At 38.3% G+C, this 18,394-nt stretch overlaps 1 protein-coding gene across 1 annotated transcript in view; it reads left to right on the top strand.

Moving 5' to 3' along the window:
- The window catches only part of LOC128360552 (LHFPL tetraspan subfamily member 6 protein), a 44,190-nt gene extending 34,583 nt beyond the window's left edge, over window positions 1–9,607 (top strand). Inside the window, exons 3-4 of the mRNA XM_053320997.1 lie at window positions 4,793–4,891; window positions 8,809–9,607. Of these exons, the coding sequence (XP_053176972.1) occupies window positions 4,793–4,891; window positions 8,809–8,927 (218 nt within the window). The 3' untranslated portion in view covers window positions 8,928–9,607. The remainder of the gene's footprint in view (window positions 1–4,792; window positions 4,892–8,808) is intronic.
- The last annotated feature ends 8,787 nt before the right edge of the window (window positions 9,608–18,394 follow it).

Raw genomic sequence — 18,394 nt, 5'->3', positions numbered from 1 at the left:
TGAAACTCAATCTGCGAACAACTTGTCTGGCCTCTTCTGCTCTGAGCGCTCTCTCTGACCATTTCCTCTCCATCTTCACCTCCTTTAACCAGAGAAAACTGTCAGGCTTCAGCTGGCTGCCATGGCAACTGAAACAAGACTCTGAAATGAGCTAAGGTTTTTACAAACAAAAAGCATCAAGGTAAACAAACAGACCTCTCAGACCTGTGTTGATAGAGCCACACTTGAACTTGTCCTGATCGCCCAGAAAGCTAACATTTTACATCTTACCTAAAGGCAAGGTGGATGCTGCTAAAGGGAAAATGGTTATTTTTATCCTTAATAACCTCTGAAGACACATGGAGTGTCTGCGGTCTCTGCTGGTTGCAGATTTCTCAGATGTATGATCTTTTCTGTCCGTCTGTTCAACAATCTCATACCATGGTGGCTGTGTACAGTCACTATAACTGCCTTCTGGTGACTTCCACCAGCTATCCTCATGGCAGCTTAGTGAAGTTCTGCAACGATTTCATCATGAGACAGCCATTTGCTCACAGCAAAATGAGCGTTGTTGAAGTTGATGATGGTGTATGAGAGAGAACAGAGTCTCTCTATGGGAGCAGGACAGTGAAGAAATTCACAAAGGACCTTATCCCTTCGAAGTTAAGTGAGTCCAATTTTTATAAAGATGTGGGATTTTATTTTTCAGAGGTTTTGAATATTTTCTTGGTAAAAAGAATATGAAAATAGTTTAGTTAAAGTTTGGATTTGATTTATTATTATTTCAAAAGTCTGAATGCATCATCCTCTTTCCATGCATTGAAATGTCTTAAATTATGTTTCCAATGTTCTACAATGCTTTAATTAAAAAAAAAATGAAATGAATGAATAATCAGTTAACTAAAAATGAAGTTTTACACACAATGAATGTATGTGAGGAGGCTAAATCATCTTCATTTGAACACATCTGATGTTTCCCTTTAACAAACAGCAGACATTCAGAACATTGTGCATTTTCCACATACAGCTTTCTTGCACTTCAGGCACTTTTTTTGTATGTCATTCTCTTTTGCTCTTTCTTAATATAACTATGACTTGATGTAGTTCTCAGCTCTTCAATGTTATTGCCTAGTAACTTGGAAATGAATGCATGTGTTTTTAATCTGGATTCATTGTCACTATTTTTAACATTAGGGAGGTGCTAGACACGTCAAATACTGGCAGACATGAATATTTTAATAAAGCATAGTAACATACCTTTGAAAAACACTGTGGCGGTTCTAGTGTTGAAGGTGCAATATACAACATTTAGTAAACAGCTATTTGCTATGTAAAGATGTAGTGGAGTAATGGCACACTGAGCAGCAAATTAAATCACACTCCTGTGTGTGTTGTTATCTGAGCTTCTTTGGAAGCAGATCTGGCCAAGCATGCATGTCAGTGCATGTGAGTCCCTCCATGCACTCATCGGGTCTGTCTTCAACACGACAGCCGGGTCACAAACTTTCTCATATTCCAGCTAAACAATACACTAACATATGCTTTATGAAACATGTAAAGCGAGAAATAGACAATTAAGTATCAGAATGTTGATCCATATTTGATCAGCCCTCACTTACATGAGCTTTGTGTTGACACTATGCTCCTCCATTCTGAAAACATTCATTTTCAGAGTCATTGGAAACTGACCTACTCTGTCATTTTGGTATGAGGATGTGTTGATTGTAGTGAATCTGCTAGTCTGGTGGTTCTAACCCGATGTTAAGAACACCACATTTAGGTCAAGAAATTTAAGGGGAAACACAAAATGATTTATGGAAAAACACATACTGTTCTTTACTGTAACTATACTCGTTCACCAGTCTTCATATGCAGTTTTTAATGGGAGGTCATCACTTCAGTTTAGGAAGTCAAAATCCAAACGGGTTAAGGAACACAGTTGCTGCTGACAACCACATACTAAATGACACAAATCCCTAACTTGTCTGTCTGTGCAGATTGGGACGCAACTGTGTCAGCTTAGCACATAATAAGGACAGAAAGTATCTGTCTACAAGAGTATGCATGGAGAATCAGAGCCTGAGGTATAGTTGCCTCTCACAAGTTCACACTTCCTTCAAGCAGCTTGGCTCATAAACATTATGTGAAAGAACATTTTTTTGTAATCTTTCTCCCACATCCCAGTCAACCAGCCTTCCTACCTCTGGTTCTGAATAACCCACATAGTGAGTGTGGAGGATGGGATTTGATGGAATTAACTATCCTGGGAAACAAATAAATAAATAAAATAAATAAGCAAAAAGAGAGACGTTGAACCGCACATGATATGGAATTGAATTACACCTTGGCGGTATGTTTGCATTTTTATTCATCTATTCCCACAGAGATTTGTGTTTTGCAGCATCTGCCTTAATAGCGTCATGATAACATGCGAGTGCACACATTGATTTCACCCACTGCAGTGTTGCAGGCTGAGTGAGTTTATCCCCAAAAACAACAGAAAACACTGGCTGCTGATCCAGAAACCTTTGATTTTTTTGTGTGCAGTTACACAAAGGAACCGAGCTCTCATTTTTGTGTGGCAATAATTTCCCTCCTGTCTGTTGACTTATAGAGTGTTTTTCAGCGTTCACTGTCATCATCATCATCTGACCTGATGTGGAAACTATGCGCTAAAGTCTTTCTTTCCCCATTTTTCTCTCTGAGGTGCCTGATAGAGCAGCAGCTCTCTATGGTTTTAATCGTTTTAACAAATGTGTTAATCAAAGAAAGATTGTAAATCCCCATAAATCTTGATTCCATCAGTTTGCTGGATAGAATAGCAATGGCGTTGGGCAAACAAAGCCATATTCTGCTCTGCTTTTTTTCCCCCCTCCCTTGTGCTGCAAGGAAATTCGATTTGATTACATGCTGCTGTATCTCTCTGCATTACACAACACTTGAAAGAGAATTTTTGATTATGTTAAATATTAATCATGAATACATTATCATGCTGGCATGCTTTACAGTCTTTACTGTTACAAATTTGAATCAAAACACATTCAATAATATTATATAACTCAGAACGTTTAAATGACTGTGTGTATGTGCACTTGTTCCGAAATGCATTCTTGTACCTTGCAGAATTGTCATTTCTTTATGTTGATCAGGGGGACTGTGGTGACTGCTTAGATGGGGATTTACATCAAATGCTCCTGTGTTACTTCTGCTATACTGCTCAGCCAAAGGTTGTAATTTTAGGTCTGAAGAAGAAACTTGTCTGAAGTTCTCTTAAGGGTCTGAAGAAGAAACGGCTGAGTTGTTACGTATGAAAATCCCTGGATCCCCTCTGATCCTGAGCTATAATGACATATGCTTGGTCAGAGCCTCCTTACATCCCTTCATTCTCATCAACATGACAGAGTTTCGCGGAATTGATTTTCTACTACAGGTGCCATAATCAGCCACTCTATTTTCTTCCAGAGTCGAGGCAATGATGTTCACTGTCCTCTTGGCTGCAGCAGGGGAAAACGCAGATGTCTCTTTCACTTTTCTTTCTCCACCTCAGATGTTAGCTGGTTTGTCTACTCTAGCCCATCTGCATTAGCATGTGGATTAATTCCTGGTTGTTATCTGGCCTAGATGTAATAAGGCAGTCCTGGATGGCAGGGGTAATCAGGTTGGAAGGCAGAGCTTTCTTGCCTTCCCTTCCTCCGCTGCCATCCTCACATCCCAAAACTGATAGCAAAGCAGACACATTGGAGGGGATTAAGCTAATGTGATGGCGGAGCCACCTACCGGGGGCCCCCACAGGGTAATTTCAAGAGACAGGCCTTGGCATCCAGGGAATAACTTGTCAAGACCTGGCTTCAGGCAAATATTGAGGATATTAATCCTTAATGTAATGGCCTTGACTAGATTTTACTCTTGTCTCTGTGTGCAGCTTTAAGCGCAGTCATAAGTCTCTTTAATCACTGACATGAAGCAGTCCCTCAAGGATTTTACAGTTTACAGTAATTATTGCGTACCAAAAAATGCTTGTTTTTTTCACCGTCGCCTCTGTGAGAAATTGCCAAACTATTTGCATATGTTCGTTGTTCATTCGCATCGGTTGTATGAGTTGCTGGCAGAGGAGCGCTTTGTTTTGTTGGATTGAAAATGTGATGAAGTGTTAAAATCGCAATCCATGTCATTTTTACAAAAGGATGTGAGGCTTATTCAGAGGTAAAACTGCTGGAACAGGTCAGAGCTGCCTCCCCACCAGTATCTGCTGGAAACACTTGATAAGGTAGACAAAAAAATTACAGAGGTGAGGTCACACAGCAGCTTATTGTCTTTTGGATCGTTTAATTAAAACATAACGCAAAGAATGATACCTGAGTTTTAATTCATTTCAGCTTGCTGGATGATTTGGTGCATTTATAGTTTCTGTGGCCCAAAAAATAAAGCAACAAAAACTCACCGCTTTGCATTTTTCTTCCTCATTACTGAAAAGAGTTTTAATAATGAAAGACCCACTGGCGAGGTCTTACAAAAATATTGGAGACCTTCCTCAAGGTGTGCTGAGTGAATACCATGATGGGGAGAGTTTGTCCTTTTACCTTCTCTTTCTCTGTTTTCCCTTCACAAATGGTGTCAGCCTCCAGCCATGTTTTATGATTTTTTTAAATTATTTTTTTTAACATGCAGAGATCTATGAAGTTACTGCCTCACCTTCATCACTGACTGACTCTCTCTCTCTCTCTCTCTCTCTCTCTCTCTCTCTCTCTCTCTCTCTCTCTCTCTCTCTCTCTCTCTCTCTCTCTCTCTCTCTCTCTCTCTCTCTCGTTCTTAGGTCTGCTCATAGGATCAGGCTGTGCACTCTATCCATTGGGATGGGACAGTGAGGAAGTACAACAGACCTGCAACAACAGTTCAGACCAGTTTCAACTAGGTAAGGCATCAGGCACCAGGAAGCTCCATCAAATACACACACCTACGGCCTGTGCACAGCAGCTAAAATACACACTGGTGCTTCAACCTTGACTGTGTAAATTTATCTTGTGTTCACTGAATGTTCTGGTCCCTGAACAGATAAATCTATGAAAAAGTTGGAAAGGGAGAACAGACTTTTATGTATGGCCCTTGACATTCTGCCTTTTTTTAGAAACCATGCAGACACAACTTTCAAGTACTGTCATACCAGGGAGACACCATCCCTTAATATTTAAAATGTATGATAAAAAGTCAAGTGAACCTCCAGTTACTGTTGATTTCTGAAGTGTTTTATGGCTTTAAATATGTGCTCAGAATAAGCAGGAGCTCGATGTGAGCTCTGTATTGAGATGGCATTATCAGGACTATCTCATATGCTACTGTATCAGACACGACGCAGACAGATGAGCTATTCATGCTGAAGCAGCTCTTTTATGTGATGCTGATCACGTGCTGGAAAATGTTTTTTCCAGCACGATTTTTTAAATTTTAAATTCATATTAATACCAAGCCTATTAACCATTTGAGGGAAATCAATTTGGTTTAATTGCAACAATTTATTTGAATGTCAAAGGTATCATCTTATGTAATCAAGTGACTGTGGATACACTCAGATTTGTCCTCTCTTTAAATTTACATCTATGTCAAAGGTTTATGCAGATTTTTTTAATGTTTTTTGGTCTGCTTTTTTTCTTACACATTTAGATATGATATGTGTTCAATGAACTGGATTACTGCCATTAACCACCAAGCAAAGAGAGGCTTCGATGTTAATCACACCTCACTATGCTGAATGAAACAAAGAGCCTTACTGCTACTAGGGCTAAAAAATAAAAATTGGTGTTAGAGCAAAGGCCATGATTCAATCTTTTAAATCAACCTGGTTCATCTTTCTTCAAACTTTATGTGAAACTTTGGGAAGCATAAATGTAGTCTGTGAATGTCAGGACAATCTGCTCATTAGATTTTGATATTTGTTGTGTACATGTAGAGATCTTGGCCTGATATAGGAAAGGTCACTGGGGTCCACCAACAGCTCTGAATTCATACATAATTCATACGTAAACAGCCATTTTCTTGGAAATCCAGCTGGTTAGTTTTCGAGACTCGTTGCTATGAATCACACTGTTGATGTGAAGTTTTGACCTGATAGTGGCTCCAGATAACTATTATTGGTATCAGTATATTACTGAACCAAGATGGATGGACAGACTGACCAATTAACCAGCTTCACCAATTCTTAGAACCCATCACTACCAGGGCAAAAATAACACTACGTAAGTTGATATCATGCGACAGAGAGCCAAGTGATGATGCTGTGCACTGATTTATTTTCAGTAAATCTATACGAGTAAATTGGCCAGGCTGATATATTGGCAGATATATGCTTATTGCAGGTATACTGTATCTGTGTATGTGCCAGTTGATAAGTAACAAGAAATTGGAGTTTAAAAAAAAAAAAGACAAACCAGGTTTGGAAGAAACATGGTCACCATTACATATTTGGTCCATCAAAGAGTACTGACAAGTTGAGTTTTCAACTGTAAATTAAACCTTTTACTTTGTATATGGGTCACAATTCTTAAAAAAATCATCAAATTTTTAAAACTCTGAAATATAAATATCATAAAGTACCCCAAAAATCCAGTTTTGGTCCAGATATAATTTTCAGTAGATGAACTGTATGGATTTTTAAAGCTGCCAGTACGTCAGCAGATGGATACAGTTGCTCTAGCAGCATCTAAACTATCTCTGTAGAATGTAGTCAGATCTAAATCCGACTGGTTTTCATTTCCAAGCATTTCGAAACACACCAAACATCGAAATTTCCAAGTATGTCATCAGGAATAATTAAGTTTTAAGTTTCTGTTTTCCCCTAAAAATAACAGGTACTCAGTACATATACTGTTAACAAGTGTGTTTGCATCAGTGTGCTGTTCTGTTTAGTGCTGCAGGCATATTGCGTTTGCTTGTGAGCTTCAACATAGCAGGTTATTTCAGCTTCACCTCCTTCTTGTTAGCACCATGACAAGAGCGTGATGTTCTTTTAATATGGAAAAGTTGTGAAACTTATTATACTTAACTCTACAATAAAAATGAGTAAGAAAAAGTCATGAGAACAATCCAAGTCATTTCTTTAACCAGGCATGTTATTCAAAATGACTATTTCCCCTTAACTACAGCCTCACTTAAAAGGAGGGGAAGCTAATTTTCATTAAGTATGATATCGACAGAAAATGGGACTCAGAGACATAAGTGTTTTCAATTTTGGCTGCTGAGTCAGGTTGCCACAGTGACAAGACAGCTGATGATGATGATGATGATTCATTAATGAGCCGCATCCTCCACCCCTTCAGCTGGTAATTAGATAACTATATTCAATCAGATATTCTCTCAAAATTAGAGGTTTATAATGAGAAGTCTTGATGGTCATCGAACGCTTTCCAAATTTAGAATAGATGTAGGTCATATCCTTATTTAATAATGCACATCATCTCCTCAGAGGATTATAGAAAATATGTCTTAAGGAGGCACTTTGTTTTAATTTGTGTTTGCTTTCAGCCTTTGGCTCAGTTTCAGCATCTTTTGTCTCCAGCATGCTTTCCAAAATGCTGACTTGTTGTCTGTTTGCAACTATGTTCAGTGAATTTGCATTTGTTTCAACAATGTTTTTTTTTTACAAGAGGGAGAGAAATGTAGTGGCTTGGACAAAAATGTCACAGTTGACAACATTCTTGGCCCGTAACACTAATTTGTTAATGTTGGATAAGTCTAGAAGTGTAATGTAGTATTCATAACATACAGACAAACTGATTTTATGAGATTAACAAGAACAGCATTTGGCATTACAGCGCTGTAATCAGTTGCTCGCTGTCACCTTCACGGTCCTGACTACACACTAGAAAACAGTGGAAACTTCCAGCAATGCTAAATAGTTCCTAAACTTGATAATAAGGACAGAATCATCTCCAACATCACTTTAGTTCCCTAATTTAAATTATTTTTAAATGCTGCAAATATACCTTTTTAATCTAGTGAGAACTTTCTATTTACCAAAAACTTTGTCTTATAGTAGAAATTTCATTCATACACTGTGGTCCAATTAGAGTTATTACTCCTTTGTTTTGGGCATTATGTGATTACAACTCACTAGAAGAAGAGATGTAACATCTTAAAATGAAACACAAAAACAGTACTTGTAACATTCAGTATACAAAGTAAATGGACATCAAAGCAGTGGTGTTGTTTCACTCAGATCCTTTACTGAAGTATACGTACCAAGTGTAAATTGGTAATTGTAGCTGACATTATTAAACTGTTAATACTGAAATCAATATCAATGTGTAAGAAGCATTTTATTGTTGTAGCTGGTGGAGCTAGTTTCAACTACTGTGTGTACAGTTACTGCAGGTATAACCTGGAGGTCAGGCCTCCTCTACAGGGTGACAAGAGCAGAAGAGCATGCTTAATACTCACATTTTCTGGCTATTGGTGTGAAATGTTCTATGGGATATGAACAAAGAAAAAACAAAGTTCTGCAAAGTAACTAGTACGACACCTGTCAAATGAATGCAGTTGTGTAAAAAGTACAATATTTCCTTTTAAATTGTAGCAAAATAGAAGTATCAGATTTTATCAAATGGAAATACTCAAGTAACACACAGCACAAGTATTTAAAATTGTTTTGAATAAATGTACTTGATTTAAGCAATACATAGATTTATAGGATTTTTTCCTAAAGATGCTCTATAGATCTAGACTAAACAATGCAAGCCTTGACTCACTTTGAAGTTGCTGACAGACAGACAGATAAACCAAAAGGTGTAAAGATAACATCCTGAGATAACATCCTGAATCTTCTGCTTTCCTCTGCAGGTTCCTGCCAGATAGGCTGGGCGTATTACTGCACGGGGGCAGGGGCAGCGGCCGCCATGCTGCTGTGTACCTGCCTGTCCTGTTTCGCAGGCAAGAAGCAGAAGCAGTACCCGTACTGAAGGAAGCATCAGTCAGACGGGAACAGGCAGAGACCTCGGGCAGGACGACAAAAGGGAGAGGACTCTGACTCTGTGGACTCACACCAGTACAGCACATCAGGCACCAAAGACACCAAGTCATTATGGTGCTCTGCACATCATGGGACACTACTCATCTGACAACTGCAGGGACTGTTTCATAATGCAGCACACACACACACACATGGCTTTGAAAACTAGTTCTTCTCTTAAAAGCTGTTCTTAAATGACACAAGTATGGACCAATCCTGTTTGTAAAGTTGCTAAATAACTATTTCTTTAATGAAAAGAGTATTCTTTTTCTTGTCTTCCTCCTCTTCGGTCATTGATGTTTATGTGATAGTGTTCCCTGTGACGAAGACAAAAATAATATTGCTTCATTGTCATGTGAAGTGTTTGTCTCCTCCTCATGTCTCATCCTTGCCTTAAACAAACTGAAATGCAATAATCCCTATAATGTAAAGCAATCCAACACTGGCTGCCTGCTTCCTCAACTCAGCCTTTTCAGATTCCAAAAAATCTAAGCATAGTTTATTTAACACATTCATAAGATATAAAATGTGTATGATAATGTGTTTTATCATAATAGCACATGTTTTCTATTTACTCTTCAAATTATTCTTTGTCATTATTTTCGTTTTGTAAATAAATGTTTATTGAAATTCTGGATTCAGAGTGTTATTTTAGTTCAAGAATATGCCCTGAAGCAAATTGAACAGGCTTCCACTCACATTCCTAAAAAGCTTTTCCCATGACCTCTTGATCTTGGTGGTGTTCAGTACATGTGGGAGACTTTTTTTTCCCCCCGATCAATAAAGAGGATAAGGACATGCAGCACTGTGAATTTAACTTTTCCCTATTATTGATGAGGTGAATCCCATGACCTCCAGTCAGATTATTTGCCTTTTGATCCGGTTACTCAACTTCAAAGCTTCACCATCTTCCAGACAAAGCCTGAGACGCAATCATACCCTGGGACACTGAGTAGCCGTGCATCCATCAGCTTAATGTCAAGGGGTATCTCATAGTTCCTCAACCTTCGTTCATAGTGTGAATAACAATAGTGGTAACCTTTTCACAGCAATTACCACAGAGGCATAAGCTACACCCTGCTTTTCAGTTACTATTTTTAGTAATTTGTTCCTCTCCGTTTTCCCTCCTTTGATTAACAAACAGCACTTCAGAGATTCATCCAAGCCCAAGTGTACAAAGTCAGCTCATTTACAATGCAGCTGTTCTGGATGTATTTGGCCCTCATTAGCATGCCCATTTTCTCACAATGCGTGGCATCCCCCAGATAATGGCAACTCCCCTTCAACTTCCACCTCCCCCTCTTCCACCCTCACTTGAGAAATCTCTCTCTCATTACTTGCTCTGTTTATTATGTTAGCACGGTTCCTCTGTATTGTGTTCTCTCTCTGATCTGCTGTGCTGATTGATATCACCAGCGATTGTTACAGAATGTCAACCAGATGCCTCATCAGTAGCGGCTGACACATTGGGGTCAAGTTTGAGCATTCCCTCCTTTATATCAGTACTCATACCTCAGACTGACAGGGTGTACCATGCAAGCCGAGGTCTCGTGCCTCACGGGCGGCTAGTTCTAAAACATGAAAAAATACAGTAGCCTATGTGTTAAAATGAAGTACAGTTGCTGAGTAAAAGAAATATTGTCTTAAGCCACTGTTTTTACTGTTTTGAAGAACAAGACTACTACTTTCATAGACAGTTAAGCTTAAAGGTGTAATTTTTCAGTGTTGGGAGGAGCACATATTGATTTCCATTCACCTCATCCGTGTAGGGTTGCCAAAAGAAATTTTAGAGACTGATATCTTAAAACCTGAGCAAATGAAACTAGAACTATCTGCATGGTCAGATACTTATGGAGAAAGACTGATCTGTTACCAGCACTGTAGCACCTATAAATCTACAAGGGTTGATTACATTTGATACAAAAAGGGACACATTTTAGGTAAGAATCCATAAAATGTATGGTTCTATTAAATGAAAATGATTACTTTTTCTCACCATTATTTCAATCAGGAGAGACAAGTGAATAGAAAGATATTTATTGTGAATATGTGATGAACAATTTAGTAAATGATGAAGTCTTTGGCACTCAAACTCCATGAGGAATTTTCCCTGGACGGCTGCATGTATATGTAGATCCCCCATAAAGTCCGGACACTGGTGGTGGTGATTGCTGATGGTCTGAAGAGAAGATGCAGATGGGAATGGACTGCGGATCCCGAAGAGAATGCAAAACAGCTGTATGACAAGACTGGAGCAAAGAGAGAGAGGCACATTTAAACAGACTGCTACAAGATGATAGGCTGAAGCTGAGGTGTGGCGTTTTGCTATTGGGTGCCCAGATGACAGGTGACTGGTAACAATTGAAATAACGCCCTTGGACATAGAGAACTGGGTAGTAGATGAGCATGCTTGAAGAAGGCAGAAAAGATACCAATTATGCCTGTAAGTTAAAGTCTTCCTGGCTGAACTTCCGCTAGCTTCATTTTGGAGGTGGATCAGCTTTGCATATAGTAGCTATGGTGTGATTTGATCTTGTAAGGTTAGTTTAGGTTAAACTCACACACATTAGTGTAAAAATGTTCTTTTCCTATTTCCTGATATACTTTCTACAACCGTGAAGGAAAATACCATGAGATTAAGCAAACATAAAGAGATGTTCAGAGATTAACAAAGTGCCCATAGCTCAAAAGAATGCTACAAAAGTTAACACAATTGTGTGAAGTTGGCTAAAATATCCAAACTATGCAAACTGGAGCAGGGATTATCTAAGGACATTAGCACCTTTAGAGAGTTCCACCTTGGCAGCCAGTTAGAAATATCAAATCATTCTTTCTAATTATTTTTTCACCAACAGTACCGTAGAGAGATAATTACTGCCCTTAAGAGCAACTCTACTTATAAAATGATTTGGGCAACTTAAACAGCAATCTCCATAAAGTTAGTGTATAATTGATATTGCTGCAGCATAGCAAGATAGTGAGCCATGACAGCAACTATGGAGCCTGTAGAGCAAGATATTGGTCCGTGACCCCAAGACATCAGATATTTTGTTGTGTAGTATAGGTGAATGTAGCAGCAATATGTCAAAGTAGCAAGCAATGCAAAACTAAAGTATCTGCATCACATTAATGAAGAGAGCTACACACATTAACTAGTTTACAAACAATGATATTTGGAAATCCCTCAATGTTATTGATTTAAAATCAAATGCTACCGATACATCCTCTTAATTTCCTACTATGTTGCACTAGTCCATACTGTAAAATGCACTGACTGTAAACATGGATAACGTGTCTCCACTTCCTACCACTATGCAAAGTAAGGCAAAAATATCTCCTTTCCTGGAGCTGCCATCTTGCTTGTATGACGTCATTTGGAGCCAGAGTTGGAGCAGTCGAGTCGTAACAGGATGACGGACTGTTGGACACTTCCCCTCAGCTGTCTCACCGCCTGACGGAGATTTGAGAGCAGCTGTCACATCTGTCAGTCATGATGTCACACCCCCTTTTGATATCATCAAAAAAACAAAAAAAAGTAAACTATCAGAAATATGAGCAATGGACAAATATAGCATGATTAAAAACTACCTAAATGACAAATCATCTTTTTATAAAAAAAATTGCTAGTCTCATACTTTGATTTTTTAGTTTAGTTTGGGATTTATAATGCAAACTGCAGAGGGCAGTCAAGATGTTTTGTCTTCCCTTTTAGAGAGCTGTCATTATGTCCATTTTCGTATACAGTCAATGGTAAAATGCATTAACACACTAGCAAACTAGCAAGTTAGCATTAGCAAGCCATCATCTCCACAGACCCAGTTTTGTGAATGAACCCACCACCTCAACTGAATACTAGAATATAACTCTTCACTTTCAAGAAAGTAGGAAACACCCTTCCTTCAGTAGCAGCCTGGCCTCAGTAGAGAGCTGAGGCCAGTGCAGTCCTAGATGAAATCCAGAGATCAGAAATAAATACTTGAGTTGTACTGCTGTATGGCAATGCAGTTCTCTGCGGCCTCAACTCTGAGGGGTCCTCCTGTGCATGTGAGTGTTCTGAACCTGGAGTGAATGCCCATTTATGGACATCGATAATGAGCTCATGTCATTTCATTGCAGGCCCTCACCTCAGAATTTGCCACTTCACATGTATATCTGACATCATAACTCTTCATAAATGAGGGGGAAAAATGCAAAAATATATGTTCCCTTTAAATGAACTGCTAATTATCCCTGTATGTCTGATCACACACCACACATACTGCATCAGCAAAAATGATCAGAGGCTTTTACTCCAAGCTCACAATCAGAGATAGACGGTTCAAGATTCACTGGTTCACCTAGTGATACAGAGGCTGCAATTAATAAGATTTCCAAATTGGCAGTTTGTTTGAACTAGGAGGGCACGTTTGAGTCAAAGGAAAAATCAATATCCATAGTGCCTACTTTTTATAGGCCATGCATGCACAGCCACACAGGTGTTTTAGTCATTCTGATCAGACTTTTGCTCAGGTTGGGAGTAGATGGAGCTATGCTGGCTGGCAGTTGCATCACCAGACTCCATAATAGGCTTTAATGGGCTTAATTTTAACAGTAGACTTGTTTCTTCCAAAAAAATCTCTTGCACACTTGCATAGTCTTTTTAATAGGCACGTTGTTGGAATAAACATGTACTAAAAAGGAAAAATAGATTAAGTAGACAGTTGGCGGGTGTTCTCTTTTTCCTTAACAATAGACTTTTTGACTTGTCCCATAGGAAAATAACAGGTGTTGCTAATAACATCTCCCAGCAAGTTTGGGTTTAGTAATGTCGTGCGTGAATGTAATGTAAAATGCAATTTCAAATGGAGGAATGAAGGAAACATTTGAGGACATAGCCCAAGTCTGTCAATCACCTGCATGCATAACAATATACTTTTCATTATTTCTTCATTTAAAATGGGTATAAATACACAGGAGAGAAAACTGCTGGTTCGTCTATTGGCTTTCAAAAGCATATTAGACCAATCTATTCTGGCATCACTAATAAAATACACCTGTGGACCTGGGCTATATGTCTGCACCTCTTCATCAATAACAGATGTCAATTTTTTAATAAGGAATAAACATCCAAATCCAAATAGCCTCCTCATTCCCTCACTCCCCCTCTTTACCACTTCATTCCTGCAGTCATCCATCTCCAAGTTATTTCCTGTGAAGATAGGAGAGCTTTTTCCTTGTGTGCGGTTAACATCAATTATAAACTGTAGGATGTAGGCTGCCACTGCTGGCTTTCAAGTTACTTCAGTGGAAGTTAAAACTTGGGCAGTAGCATTATTTCCAAGACAGGGTGAGACATGGCTACACCCACTGTATAGTTAATAAACACCAAAGGTACAGGCTCACAAATTTCCATGAATTGCAATCATAGCTACCTCTGGGCAGAGTCTCAAAGGGAAAAAAAACAGTGAGCTTCTCAAAGCTTGCAGAGATGGCACAGTTTCTATTCGATACTGAATACTTGAATGTGGTTCTGTTGCAGTTGTGAAAAAAATCTTCTTCACAGTCTTCCCTTAACTCGGGGAACATAGTGTACACTCCTATTAGCATAACACACAAGCCAACAGAGAGCAAATATTTCACGACTGTAAGACCTGTAGTAATGCAAGATAATGTATAATAGAGGATGCAAGAGCAGCATTCTTTGAGCTGCTCTCTAAAAATTGTCACAACTGTTCAGTGTAATCGACCCTGCTATCAGCCCTCTGCAGTGCAGAAGACTCCCAGGAGAACCATGCAGTTTCTTTTATCCCTCACCCAAAGCTTGTGAGTACTAGTTTCACTGCTAGCACTTAATTTTGATGCTGTTTTAAACCCATTTCCCAAAAAGATGCTGTATGAAGTGTTTCACCTGTCCCCAAAATGTTGTTTAAGTTGAGCTCCAGCAAAGGGCCTTTAATTAAGTTTATCCCAGCGTCTTGTCAGTGACAAACAAGTCTCTGGCCACCAGTATTTATTTGGTTTGAAGCAAACTGTAGTTCAGTTCCTATTCAAGAATCCAGCCTTGATCCTTTAATCCTTTGTAACCACAGACCCAGTGTTTAACTGCTATTTTTGTCTGGTTAGTTTGAGACAAATTATATTGATATTGAGAGATTCTATTTTTAGGGACCCATTGTACTAAGACAGCCTATCTGAAGGCATTAAAGCTGCATGATTTCAATATTTTTCATAGTAGCATTAAATCAAATGTGCACTGTTAAAGAGGTCGCTCACAGTAACAAAGAGAATTATTGCCAACTCTGCAGCTTTACACAGCTTTTTAGCCCCTTTTACCCCAGTTTCAAACAAACAAGCTCTGATTAACCCACTGTAAACCACCTGCCCAGCACTAAATGACAGTTTTACAGTGTTTCTTACTAAATTCCCCTGGTAAAATACAATACATCATGTTCTGTGGTGCTGGTACTTCATGTTCCTCAGGTAAATTCCTCTTCCTCCTCCCCCTGGTGCTTTTTATGTTATTGTGCATGTTCTCTGATGTATCAGTGATACTCAGAGACGTATGTGGTATTTTAGAATACAGGATTACAGTAATTAACCACATGTTCTGTGGTACAATCGGTAAATATCCCAGCAGTGGAGTTCCAGTACCACAGAAGATATGGTATTTTACCACATTAACTTTTTCAAAAGGTCAGAGCTAAAAGAGTGAATATTTCAACTTGGACTCATCAGTAGACTGAACATTACTGCATGATATCCATCACATCATCAGTCTTCATCCTTCATTTGCGCTGGGCCTGTGTGACTCTCAGCTTTTTTTTCTTCTAATTCTTCTGTCATCTGGCCAAAACTAATAAGGTAATAAATTCTGACATTTTTGACTCTGTCATCCCTCATCACACACTCAGTATATCTCTCACTACTGTGAAATGCCATCCTTGTTGTTCAAATCTCCAGACATATTATTCAGAACTCATTAGGCTGTCTGGTAATATTAATTTGAGTACCAACATTTGGAGGAAGATTATCAACACTTAACCATTTGATGTTATACAGTCATTTTTCATTCACCTAGTATGAAAAAATCTATATGCTTTTATTCTCATCTAACCTGGAAAGTCATTTATTTTATAAGGACTGCTCCATTTTAATGCAGTCAAATTTTATGTCTTGTCTTTAGATGTTAATATTTGAGCTCAACTTTGAGTCTCTTTGTTAAGCTTTGAAAGAAGCAGTGCACATTTTATCGGTCTTCATCCTCCCTCAAATGAGCAGAGGCTTTCTTTCTTTCTTGCTTGCTTTAATGCATTCCAGGGAGGATTGAAGTTGTATGACTGGAACATTATGAGGTAATTAATAACCATCCTAGCTCTTTTTGCACCTTCTGTGGATCTGTCATGTGCTCTTTAGTTCTGTGAAATTGCTGCAGAATGACATCCTATTTGTAGGTAAATTAAAGTTTGTTCTGTTTTAGTCATTTTTGTCTCTTTGAAAACAGAAGAAAGGACAGTCTGATTCATCCCTTACCTGTGAAGGATAAACCCATAAACTGCACCGAAGACAATGGACTGAGAGAGAGCGCGACAAGGTGACAGCATCCAAGATAACTGTGATAAAACCTCTGCAGTATAATACTCAAATGGACCTTAAAGTTGAGCTCAACCTTGGATCAGTGCATAAAGTGATCTTCATTGTCCATAAAGCAGCTTCACTGACATGACATAGTAGATTATAAGTTTTGTTTCTTGATGTCCATCTTTAATAGCCTGATAATCAGCCTGAACTTCTGTTTTGTTTCACTTTATTCACTCATTCTATTTGAATTGCTGACCAAATTGGGAACATGGACAGTGATTCAGGGGTGTGAGACTAAGCTACATCTTTAATGTCTCCTTCATCTATTCTTGAAACACTAATTCATACTTTTTTATAACTTTTTTGTTATCATTATCTAAATCTCAGGACATAAATTAACACTGTCATCTTAATGTATCTGATATACCAAAATGTCTCTCTATGTAGATCTATGCATAATTTCCTACTATTTAACCATTAAGTATGACATCCTTCTCTGGCTTTTAATGGGTCTCTGATGGTGTGAGTTATTCATCCTCTCAGAGAGTAGATCTCCATCTGCACCATGAAGGACCATTTGATGGCTTTTAATATAATGTAAGCTGCTCTTAGGAACTAGACTGGCAAGATGTTGAGGTTTTTTATCTGACAAGAGATGTATTTAATTGATAGTTTCAAGCATACATAATTTAGTGAAGCTTAAAATGATGATTATATGACAGGGCAATTTTGACATAATTTAATGCCATTACTTTTTCAGTGTCTTTAGGCCCTTGATCATGTTTTTTGGTCTCAAAATGCTCATGTCCCCAATAGAGTTACCAAGCTCTCATGTGAATGTGAGGATTTTTGTTGCATTAGAATAAGAATGATAAGTATGAATTGCATAAAAGCACTAAAAAATATACCAGACAAATATTACTAAATCGGTCCTTGAAATATCTCACTCTGTGTGTACATCAAAAAGACCCACATGGGGACTCTGCCCCCAGCATTGAGAAACTTTATGTCATTCAGTTTGGATTTTTATTGCCCCACAGCTGCTTCATGTCTGTCATCTGTCATTCTTGAAGCAGCACAACTAGAAGAGACGTGTCATAACATCTGACTGATACCATATGTTATGATTTTGCATTTTAATGTGCTGTTGGCACCACAAACACTTACAGCAATGTCTTTTCTTCTACAAAAGTGTCCTGATCTCACCCTTCTCATCTCACAAAATTAAACATTTCCAAGTCTGGGGTAAGAACTTGCATAGCTTGGTCATTCAGTTGCCATCTTTAATAACTTTAATGATTAACTAGCCATGTGAAAGTTCCTCCCTTGTGAACTGAGCAGAGCTGATCTCAAACTAACCGCCTGACATTGTTGTACTTTAGCCAATTACTGGTATAAAAACACAGCATTGTTCCACTTCTGCAGTGATGAAGAAGGGGCTGAGCTGCTGCAGTCTTGTCTGCTATTTCATGGTAAAAAAAAATTAAAAACAAAAAAGTGACATATTCTTTGGATACCAAGGGTTATAGATGTTATACACATCTTTTAATTATACATTTGCCTAGATTTAAAGACTGTGATAGGTAAAGTCTAATTGTTTGATTTTGATGTATGGAAATCTTTTCAGAAACATCTGTGTGGATGTTTTTATCTCATGAAAATCACCAGCTAGAAATCATAGTCATTCCACCAACCAATTTGCCAGTATTTAATTACATAATGCAAAAGTTCACACAAACTTTATGAATAATCATGAATTATCCATTTCTCAGTGCTAGCTCAGCTGATGTTTGTACAGAGCTTACTGCCAAACTAACTTTTTTTTCCCATATTTCCCCAAAAACTATTTGTGCAGCATGA

Source organism: Scomber japonicus, chromosome 6 (assembly GCF_027409825.1).
Source record: "Scomber japonicus isolate fScoJap1 chromosome 6, fScoJap1.pri, whole genome shotgun sequence".
NCBI lineage: Eukaryota > Metazoa > Chordata > Actinopteri > Scombriformes > Scombridae > Scomber > Scomber japonicus.
This window is presented reverse-complemented; position numbering and strand designations above follow the sequence as displayed.